Source organism: Hyla sarda, chromosome 8, assembly GCF_029499605.1.
Source record: "Hyla sarda isolate aHylSar1 chromosome 8, aHylSar1.hap1, whole genome shotgun sequence".
NCBI lineage: Eukaryota > Metazoa > Chordata > Amphibia > Anura > Hylidae > Hyla > Hyla sarda.
Genome location: NC_079196.1, coordinates 194,394,795 through 194,406,340, shown reverse-complemented (window position 1 = coordinate 194,406,340; position 11,546 = coordinate 194,394,795). Strand labels below are relative to the sequence as shown.

The 11,546-nt window shown below is 37.8% G+C and overlaps 1 protein-coding gene across 2 annotated transcripts in view; it reads right to left on the bottom strand.

Moving 5' to 3' along the window:
* The window catches only part of UNCX (UNC homeobox), a 45,024-nt gene extending 33,746 nt beyond the window's left edge, over positions 1 to 11,278 (bottom strand). Inside the window, exons 1-3 of one of the 2 annotated variants that reach the window (XM_056534209.1) lie at positions 10,753 to 11,276; positions 6,156 to 6,331; positions 1,448 to 2,840 (exon numbers count right to left, since the gene is read on the bottom strand). In XM_056534209.1, coding sequence (XP_056390184.1) covers positions 1,824 to 2,840; positions 6,156 to 6,331; positions 10,753 to 11,011 — 1,452 coding nt within the window. In that variant the 5' untranslated portion in view covers positions 11,012 to 11,276 and the 3' untranslated portion in view covers positions 1,448 to 1,823. Of the gene's footprint in view, positions 1 to 1,447; positions 2,841 to 6,155; positions 6,332 to 10,752 lie in introns of those variants that run through there. The other variant, XM_056534210.1, reaches the window with a different exon arrangement.
* Between the last annotated feature and the right edge of the window lie 268 nt (positions 11,279 to 11,546).

The following is an 11,546-nucleotide window of genomic DNA, read 5'->3' as shown; positions in this document are numbered from 1 at the left end:
TGTGTGTGTGTCACACAGGCTAAGGGGGGAGGGATAGGGATGCATACATTTGTTAAGCAATAAACACAAACACACAAGAGGAAGGAGGGGGAAAAAAATAAAAAATAATAAAATAAAAAAAGGAAAAATTCTATTCCATGTCTGCAGCTTGTCTATATCTATTTAGCTCCAACTGCATCATCTATCTGTTTACATTGCATAATAAATAATACAAAACATTAAAAAAATATAAACTCAATATAAACAAATGCATGATAATTGCTTATCTTCAAACAGTGTGCCTCCAGCTGTTGCAAGACTACAACTCCCAACTCATAGATTCGTTTCTGTCTACAACAGTGTTTCCCAACTAAAGTGCCTCCAGCTGTGGCAAAACTACAACTCCCAACTCATATATTCGTTTCTGTCTACAGCAGTGTTTCCCAACTAAAGTGCCTCCAGCTGTTGCAAAGCTACAACTCCCAACTCATATATTCGTTTCTGTCTACAGCAGTGTTTCCCAACTAAAGTGCCTCCAGCTGTTGCAAAACTACAACTCCCAACTCATATATTCGTTTCTGTCTACAGCAGTGTTTCCCAACTAAAGTGCCTCCAGCTGTGGCAAAGCTACAACTCTCAACTCATAGATTCGTTTCTGTATACAGCAGTGTTTCCCAACTAAAGTGCCTCCAGCTGTGGCAAAACTACAACTCCCAACTCATATATTCGTTTCTGTCTACAGCAGTGTTTCCCAACTAAAGTGCCTCCAGCTGTTGCAAAACTACAACTCCCAGCATGCCCGGACAGCCTAGTTTTGCAACAGCTGGAGGAACCCTGGTTGGGAAACCCTGTTGTCTACATTACATTACAGGTTATAAAATAATGAGGCAACAAATTCTAAATCTACTGCCTTGTTTACAACTTGTTTAGTAGACTCTCTTCCCCTCTTGGGGTCCCAAAAGGTGACAGATTTGGGGGTGAGGATGGGACTTGCACACATAGATACAAAAGGCTGCATAATAAATACATTGCATAATGAATAATACAAAACATAAAAAATAAACACAATAAAAAACAATGCATAGGATTGATAATTGCTTATCTTCAAACAGTGTGCCTCCAGCTGTTGCAAAACTACAACTCCCAGCATGCCCGGACAGCCTTCGGCTGTCCGGGCATGCTGGGAGTTATAGTTTTGCAACAGCTGGAGGGCCACAGTTTGGCTTTTTACATCACTCAACAACCTGTCTCAACAAATGCTGGGAATTGTATTTTTTGCAACATCTGGAGGGCCACAGTTTGAAGACCACTGTCTTTTTTTACACCACTCAACAACCCGTTTCAACAAATGCTGGAAATTGTACTTTTTGCAACAGCTGGAGGGCCACAGTTTGAAGACCACTGTCTTTTTTTACACCACTCAACAACCCATCTCTTTAATTTTTTTAAAATCTTTATTTATCCAAATAAAACAAAAAAAAAAGTTTTACATATATATATTTATATAAATATTTTTTTATACATTTCTGCATTTTACAAGACTGAGGATTCTCGTTGCTTTTTACGGTCTGTTTTGGATTTATTGTTGTTGTTGTTGTTGTTGTTATTATTATTTTTAGTATTATTATTATTTTTATTTATTACAGCTTTTTTATTATTATTATTATTATTATTCCTATAAAGTTAAACTGTGCTAAATAAGATAGAATTGCACCTGATTCTTAAAGGTTTGTTCTACAGGGTGAGGACAGAACCGTTTGTGATTTGTGGGTTCAGCTTTGGGAATGTACCGAAGTCTGTAGAGTCTTTGAGGGGTTGTTGTTATAGTGAAGGGGGGGTGGGGGTTAATCCATGTCTACGTCTTCACAGTCTATGCTTGGTTTGGGGGTGCAGGAAAGGGGTGCGGGGTCTGGACAGTCTGATGTGTCTCTGGGTTGGGGTTCTCCAGAGGTTGGAGACATAGGAGACTTTGGTTCTGAAAAAGTGCTGTCCTGCGGCTGACCAGTCCCTGTGTCCCCTGAAGAAGCCTGGGCATGGCAAGGAGAAACCCCCATCGGGACAAGACCTTCAGTCTTGCATATGGGGAGGTTGGTCTGTGTGGAGTTCGTACTGTTCCCGGGGTACAGCTGTGTGTGTTTCGGGGAGGTACTCTGATTGGGTTGACTTGAGTTGGTATTGTTGTGATTCGAGTCTCTTTGACCCAAGTTTGGATTAGTTTCCTGGGCTGAACTGTTTTTAATAGAAGTCTGTGGCACAATGAAGCCAAGAGGTTGGGTGATGGGGTAGAGGAGAAAGTGACCCTTGCCAATCAAGGTCCTGGGCCCAGACAGACTCGGGTAGTCCACCCCTGCTTTCCTCCTGGGAGGGGAGTCTGACAGTAAACTTTCCACACTGAAGGGGTTAAGTTTCTGGAAGGCAGACCCCCTTCCATTAGAACACAAGCCTGAGTTGTGGTGGGCCTCTGGAGATGAGTCTTTGTCGTTCACCCTGTCTTTTTGTCCTGTGTTTCTTTGGTAGAAGGCTTGTCCTGTTGGGTCACAGCTTGGCGTTTGGTTCCTGGTGTCTGGTAGAGTGGGCTCCATGGAGTCCTGAGTCTGGGAGAGACCACTGTCACTGTCAGAACTTGGGGTGTGGAGGGACATGGATGGGGAGTGCTGGTGACGGGACTGGCTCCTCAGCAGCTTCTTCTCCTGCTTCCTCTTCTTCTTCTCCATCTTCTCCAGCTCCTTCCTGGCTATTTCCTCGGGGTCCATGGGCTCCCCACTGCAGGTGGTCGGGTGGGAGTTATGGGCCGGCCTTCCAGGCCCTTTCTTGGTGTTCTCTTTCTTTCTCCACTTTGCTCTGCGATTTTGGAACCAAACCTACATATAATGAAAATCCATTAACATTCAGCACTGGCCGAGGAAGACAAGTCTTATGCTTTACTATTACTTTCTATTATTGCTTTTAGCTCAACTTTGGAGGACTCAGAGTCCCACATTCTCCCAGTGGTGTTAATTGATCCTAAAATGTCTTGAAAAAATTCTCTAATTAGGAATGTCACTTAAAAAAGACAATATCTATCCTCTATCTATCTATCTATCTATCTATCTATCTATCTCATATCTATCTATCTCATATCTATCTATCTATCTATCTATCTATCTCATATCTATCTATCTCATATCTATCTATCTATCTATCTATCTCATATCTATCTATCTATCTATCTATCTATCTATCTATCTATATCATATCTATCTCATATCTATCTATATCATATCTATCTCATATCTATCTATCTATCTATCTATCTCATATCTATCTATCTATCTATTTATCTCAGTGTTTCCCAACCATGGAGCCTTCAACTGTTGCAAAACTACAACTCCCAGCATGCCACGACTGCCTTTGGCTTGCTGGGCATGCTGGGAGTTGTAGTTTTGCCCCAGCTGGAGGCTCCATGGTTGGAAAACACTGATCTATCTATTTATTTATCTATCTCATATCCATCTATCTATCTATCTCATATTTATCTATCTATCTATCTATCTCATATCTAATATCTATCTATCTCATAACTATCTATCTATCTATCTCATATCTATCTATCTCATAACTATCTATCTATCTATCTCATATCTATCTATCTATCTATCTCATATCTATCTATCTCATATCTATCTATCTATCTATCTCATATCTATCTATCTCATAACTATCTATCTATCTATCTCATATCTATCTATCTCATATCTATCTATCTCATATCTATCTATCTATCTATCTCATATCTATCTATCTATCTCATATCTATCTATCTCATATCTATCTATCTCATATCTATCTCCTATCTTTCTCATATCTATCTATCTTATATCTATCTATCTATCTATCTATCTATCTATCTATGTATCTATCTATCCCATCCCCCTACCCATCGTCCCCTCTTCAGTAGACACCATACAATTACACTTCTATCAACCAATTATACACGATAATAATAAACTACTCCTAATGAATATTTCGCGAAAAAAAAATCCACCAAAACCCCATATAAAAAGCTCCAATAATTGCACAAATTACAATCGTCTATTTACTGAACTGGAACTGGAATCTGGGCTTTTACGATCTGATTGTGACTTTTACGATCTTTTTAAGCGCATAAAAGTCTCGATCCAATTATTTCCACCGATGTTTTAAAAAAAGGACAGCCGCAAAACTTGTAAAAATAAAATATAATATAAAACCAAGAAAAAAAAACCTACACGGATAAGTACAACATTACAAACACGGTGGTAAATGATATCTGTAATTTTTATACCAGGGGCTTAAGAACAACTCTAGCAGTAAAAACCAATGTAAAGCCAAAGAGAAAACAATAACTATATATATATATATATATATATATATATATATATATATATATATATATATATATATATACAGAAAGCACGTGTACAGCATAAAGTGTGCAGCATAAACGCTGAAAAATAAATCCCTAACTAAAAATGATCAAAAAGTAAAACAAAAACTATGCCGAAGCATAAATAAAACGCAATGTGATAGCTGTGACTGTGTCCTTTAATGATGAGCCATAAATTATCCTAAATTCTACTTTATTGCCTGGTAGCTGTCAACAGTAGAACCCCTGATGCAATGGTTTTAAGTTTACATAAATAAGTAATAGAAAAAAAAAAAATAATATATATATATATATATATATATATATGTATGTATAATAATAATAAATAAAATAAAGTAAAATAAAAAAAACATTAAATAAATGTAAATATATATATATATATATATATATATAATAAATAAAATCTTGCAAAAAAAAACATTAAATAAATAAAAAATAAATAAAAATTATATATATATATAATTTTTATTTATTTTTTATTTATATATATATATATATATATATATATATATATATATATATACATACACACACACACACACACACACACACAGTCGATACTAGCAAATTTGGACACCTCCTCCTCCCCTTCCTCTATCCCCCTTGAAAGTTTATTTAGAGCCTTCTGCCTCCCCTCATCCTATAAAGCTTTTGTGTTAATTCCAGGCGGTTGCTGCCATTGAGAATTACCTCATTATGGAATTAAAGGGGAAAGTGAGGTCCAGGCTTCACTTAACAATCTCAGAACAAATTGGATGAAAAGGTTTGAAACCAGGAGAGGTCAGAAGGGGGAGAGGGTGCATTTTGTAAATATCCCTTGAAACAAAGCTAATGCTTTAATAATACAGCCCTCCACTCTTCTTTCTTATAAACTCCACACCTCCAGGGTCTTCATTACACTCTGGCCTCCTGCCTTTTACCTTTAAGCACATTCACAGGGGGGTCCCTGCTAGTGAAACCACCACATCATTCTGTATTTATGGAAACTATATGAGCAAACACTTAATGGGGAACGACATTTTATCACTTATATGTTTGTGCCACTATATATATATATATATATATATATATATATTTATTTAATATTTTTATTGTACTCGTTACATTGTTTCAGTTCTGCCCTATTCTGTAGAGATAACTTCCAACTGACTATAGAACGTCTAAACGTTTTACTAATAAACAAAGCAATATATAAAAACAATAAACAAACACAAACAACAACAACAACAAATAATAATAATAATAATGAATGAAATAAAGGAAAAATAAACAAAACCTCTTTATCAAGGATAAAGTTTCCCTATCACCGGGTATAGTTTGCAACGATGATTATTTTAATTCCCCTTAGTGTTTTGCCATAAACATGGAGGCATAAATAATTCATTAGATGTAATAATTCAAAAGGCAAGACATCTGTACAACATTGTAGATAATATCGCTGAGTTCATTTCAAGCACATTACACAAAGGGGATATGGATATGCAAATAGAGATGCCACTGCTCAGGAAAATGCGCCTAATTAAAACGCAATTAAAGCGACAATTCAGAACTTATTTAGACAGGGGTGCGACTTTTTTATTTTTTTATTTATTTATTTGTATTTGTTATTTTTCTTATTTTTTTTGTAATTAGATTTTTTCCGTTTTTTTGTATCTTATTTTTTTTTGTATTTGTTATCTTTCTTATTTTTTTTTGTATTTGTTATGTTTCTTATTTTTTTTTTTTTATTAAATTTTTTTTTTTTTTTTTTTATAGAAGTAGTTGTTTTTACCTGAACTCTCGATTCCACCAGATCCAGTCTCAGTGCCAGGGCTTCTCTCATGAACACATCTGGGTAGTGGCTTTCATTGAAGGCTTTCTCCAGCTCCTCCAGTTGCCATCCAGTAAAATTGGTCCTGGTTCTCCTCCTTTTGCACCCTGGGCTCTCCTTATCCGGGTCACTGGAGTCTATTAAAAAAAAAAAAAAAAAAAAAAAAAAACAGGTCCATGTCAGCTCATGCCATGATGCCTTGTTGTATTCTAAACATAGTATCAACACACATAGATATAGTGTATCCCATAGGCTGAGAAGATAAATAAAGCAGGACTTTAAAGAGCTGCCTGTCTGAGCGATCAAAGCCATTTTATGACCTCTTCCCACGTTTGGGGAAGTGAATTTGGAAAATAGAGAAGGGGGACCCCCTGCAGGGAAATGCCTTTTTACATCACTGGCTGTGTCCCCCTTCCCACACATTGTCATCCTCAGGGACCTGCACAGACATTTTGGGGGAGAAAAAAAAAAAAAGGCCATTACTTGGGGTAATGGACCTCTGGCAGTCATGATAGCTGAATGGGACCCCATGGAGGTCCCAAAAAGTAAGGGCATTATAGGGTAAGTGTGTTAAAAGGAAAGCCTTTTGTATCTATGTGTGCAAGTCCCATCCTCACCCCCAAATCTGTCACCTTATGGGACCCCAAGAGGGGAAGAGAATCTACTAAACAAGTTGTAAACAAGGCAGTAGATTTTGCATTTGTTGCCTCATTATTTTAGAACATGTAATGTAATGTATACAACAGTGTTTCCCAACTAAAGTGCCTCCAGCTGTTGCAAAACTACAACTCCCAGCAGTTGTAGTTTTGCAACAGCTGGAGGCACTTTAGTTGGGAAACACTGCTGTATACAGAAACGAATATATGAGTTGGGAGTTGTAGTTTTGCAACAGCTGGAGGCACTTTAGTTGGGAAACAATGCTGTGTACAGAAACGAATATATGAGTTGGGAGTTGTAGTTTTGCAACAGCTGGAGGCACTTTAGTTAGGAAACACTGCTGTATACAGAAACGAATATATGAGTTGGGAGTTGTAGTTTTTCCACAGCTGGAGGCACTTTAGTTGGGAAACACTGCTGTAAACAGAAACGAATATATGAGTTGGGAGTTGTAGTTTTGCAACAGCTGGAGGCACTTTAGTTGGGAAACACTGCTGTATACAGAAACGAATCTATGAGTTGGGAGTTGTAGTTTGGCAACAGCTGGAGGCACTTTAGTTGGGAAACACTGCTGTATACAGAAACGAATATATGAGTTGGGAGTTGTACTTTGGCAACAGCTGGAGGCACTTTAGTTGGGAAACACTGTTGTATACAGAAACGAACATATATATATATATATATATATATATATATATATATATATACAATCGGATCCAGTATTTGGATTGTTTGTATCCAGTCCTGACACATGTGCACGTGTGTGCTGCACCCAGGCACCCTATAAAACGTCACCCTCCCATTTGTTTTCTAGTAGTGGGGTGTGAATGCCTGGTGTTAAAGGGCTGGATTGTCAGTGACAGAGAAGCCTGTGTGTTTGTGCAGCAGCTTTTGATCCTGGGTGTCACCTACTGCTGTGGACATGTGTATTTAGGGTTTGTTTCTGCAGCAGAACAACCACCCAAAGTAATGTACATTTATAGATCGATATTCCTTTATTTCTTTTTTATTAAGATGCACCCAGATATTTAGATATTTAGCAATATTTGTTATCCTCCCTACTGTATATTATTACAGCACACTGTGACTTCAGGCTTCACCTAGGAAGAACCCCCTAGAATTGTGCATTATCTATATATATGTGTGTGTGTGTATATATATATATATATATATATATATATATATATATATATATAATTATACTAGAAATGTGCATAACAGAGATACTGAATCTACACCACCTAGATATTGTCTCTTCTGCACCCAAAATGATATTTCTATATAAACAATATTCCTGCATCCCCCAAATCCTGTGCATTAATTACCAATATATACCCATGTCCCCTCAGAACTGTCCATTATATATATACCCCCCGGTTATATCCTCCCTTATATATGGATATACAGCTATCAGCGCCCGGGTATTTCACGCTTGTCCCTTTATATTATTATTATTATTTTTATTATTATTATTATTATTATTATTATTATTATTAATAACAGATATATAACCACTAGCTCCCAGTTATTACTTGAGGGGTTGTTTCCCTAGTTCTAGGCATTGTATATAGGTATATAACTAATAGTATATCCTTTATTGTAGGCTTCTTTCCCCCATCACTCTGCATTATACACGACTATATTCTATCTGGCTTGTCCCCCATCACTGAGCAGTACACAGATATATAAGTGATAGCACCCAGTTATATAGAGTATTATATAGATATATAGGTGACAATAGGTGACCGTGTATTACACAGATATATAAGTGATAGCACCCAGTTATATAGAGTATTATATAGATATATAGGTGACAATAGGTGACCGTGTATTACATAGATATATAAGTGATAGCACCCAGTTATATAGAGTATTATATAGATATATAGGTGACAATAGGTGACCGTGTATTACATAGATATATGTGATAGCACCCAGTTATATAGAGTATTATATAGATATATAGGTGACAATAGGTGACCGTGTATTACATAGATATATAAGTGACAGCACCCAGTTATATAGAGTATTATATAGATATATAGGTGACAATATTTAGTAGTTCCAGGCTTGTCCTGCCCCTAGCACCGTGTATTATACAGATATATAAGTCACAGCACCCTGTTGTACCAGGCTTGTCTTCCTAGCACTGTGCATTTTATATATATATATATATATATATATATATATATATATATATATATATATGTATATATACAAACATATACATACATATATATATATAACACTCGGTTGTTCAAAGCATACCGATATATTTATAGAAATAATAGCATCGTGTTATTTAGGGCCCTTCTATTTCTATCAAGCATTGTGCATTATACACATATATAAATAATAGCACCCTGTTATCCCAGGCTTTATCCTATCACTGTGCAATATATTCATATATAAATAATAGCACCCTGTTATTCCAAGCTCGTCACCCAGCACTGTGCAATATATACATATATAAGTTATAGCACCCTATCATTCCAGGCTTTATCCTATCACTGCGCCTTATCTCCGAATATAAGTGATAGCACCCTGGTATTTAGGGCTTTTCCACCGAGCACTGTGCATTATATATATATATATATATATATATATATATATATATATATATATATATATATATGTAATAGTACCATAATATTATTCCAGGCTCGTCCCCCAGCACTGTGTATTATACCCGTATATAAGTAATATCACCAAAGTATTGTTCCAGGCTCGTCCCCCAGCACTGTGTATTATACCCGTATATAAGAAATATCACCATAGTATTATTCCAGGCTCGTCCCCCAGCACTGTGTATTATACCCGTATATAAGTAATATCACCAAAGTATTATTCCAGGCTCGTCCCCCAGCACTGTGTATTATACCCGTATATAAGAAATATCACCATAGTATTATTCCAGGCTCGTCCCCCAGCACTGTGTATTATACCCGTATATAAGAAATATCACCATAGTATTATTCCAGGCTCGTCCCCCAACACTGTGTATTATACCCGTATATAAGTAATATCACCAAAGTATTATTCCAGGCTCGTCCCCCAGCACTGTGTATTATACCCGTATATAAGTAATAGTACCATAGTATTTATTCCAGGCTCGTCCCCCAGCACTGTGCATTTTACCCGTGTATAAGTAATAGTACCATAGTATTTATTCCAGGCTTCTCCCCCAGCACTGTGTATTATACCCGTATATAAGTAATAGTACCATAGTATTTATTCCAGGCTTCTCCCCCAGCACTGTGTATTATACCCGTATATAAGTAATAGTACCATAGTATTTATTCCAGGCTCGTCCCCCAGCACTGTGTATTATACCCGTATATAAGTAATAGTACCATAGTATTTATTCCATGCTCGTCCCCCAGCACTGTGCATTTTACCCGTTTATAAGCGATATCACCCTGTTATTCCAGGCTCGTCCCCCAGCACTGTGCATTTTACCCGTTTATAAGCGATATCACCCTGTTTTTCCAGGCTCATCCCCCAGCACTGTGTATTATACCCGTATATAAGTAATAGTACCATAATATTATTCCAGGCTCGTCCCCCAGCACTGTGCATTATACCCGTATATAAGTAATAGTACCATAGTATTATTCCAGGCTCGTCCCCCAGCACTGTGTATTATACCCGTATATAAGTAATAGTACCATAATATTATTCCAGGCTCGTCCCCCAGCACTGTGCATTATACCCGTATATAAGTAATAGTACCATAGTATTAATCCAGGCTTCTGCCCCCAACACTGATCAGATGTATAGGTGATATAGATGTATAGGTGATATAGATGTATAGGTGATATAGATGTATAGGTGATAGCACTAGGTCTGCCCACCCTAGCCCGTCAATTGTGTGTTTTCCCCCTTCCCCAGCAGCTCCTACCTGATAACTTGTACTGCTGACTGTCTCCATTCATCCCACATCCAGAGGGGAGCAGGGGGGTCGGGTTGACCACAGATGCAGAGCAGGACCCATTGAGTAATCCGTCTATGGAGAAGGGCACGGCGGCCGCGGACTGCAGCTGGTGACTGGCTAACTCGTACACATGGTGGTGGCCGAGGGGGTAAGGGAAGCCAACCATGCCACTCATGGAGCCTCCAAACTGGGCATGAGGATGCTCTAGGAGCCTACTGTCCATCATCTCCCTGGATAGAGCTGCCACAGCTGAAGGGCTGCTGCTGCTGCTGCTGCTGGTGGTGGTGGGACCCTAGTAAGCATGCAGTGACCAGTGAGGAGGGGACATGCCACCAGCACAGGATGAGCATTACTTTATCAACATCAAGCTTCCAATAATTAGCTCAGGCTTGGGGAATTTGGGACCAATAAGAAACCTTAATCGGTTGTGACGTCAGAGACGTGGCTTTGCAGGAAACGTTTTCCATATCGATTGCTAATTATACCTGACATCCACCTCAATAAACAATATCAGGGCTGTCACAACAAGACAAGGGGGGCTGAGATAAGAACTACATCACAACAAGGGGGAGGGGGATGCCAGGGCTGGAGAAGAACTTAATGCATCTGATTGATACCCAGCTAAATACTCTACACACACATAGGAGGGAAAGCTTCTCCTCATCCCCTCCCTTCTCCCAAGCACTAATAGATTTCACTTTAAACATTCTCAGGCTTGTTGTAGGGATTTTTCACCAGAAATGCTTCTACTCTCTGAACCT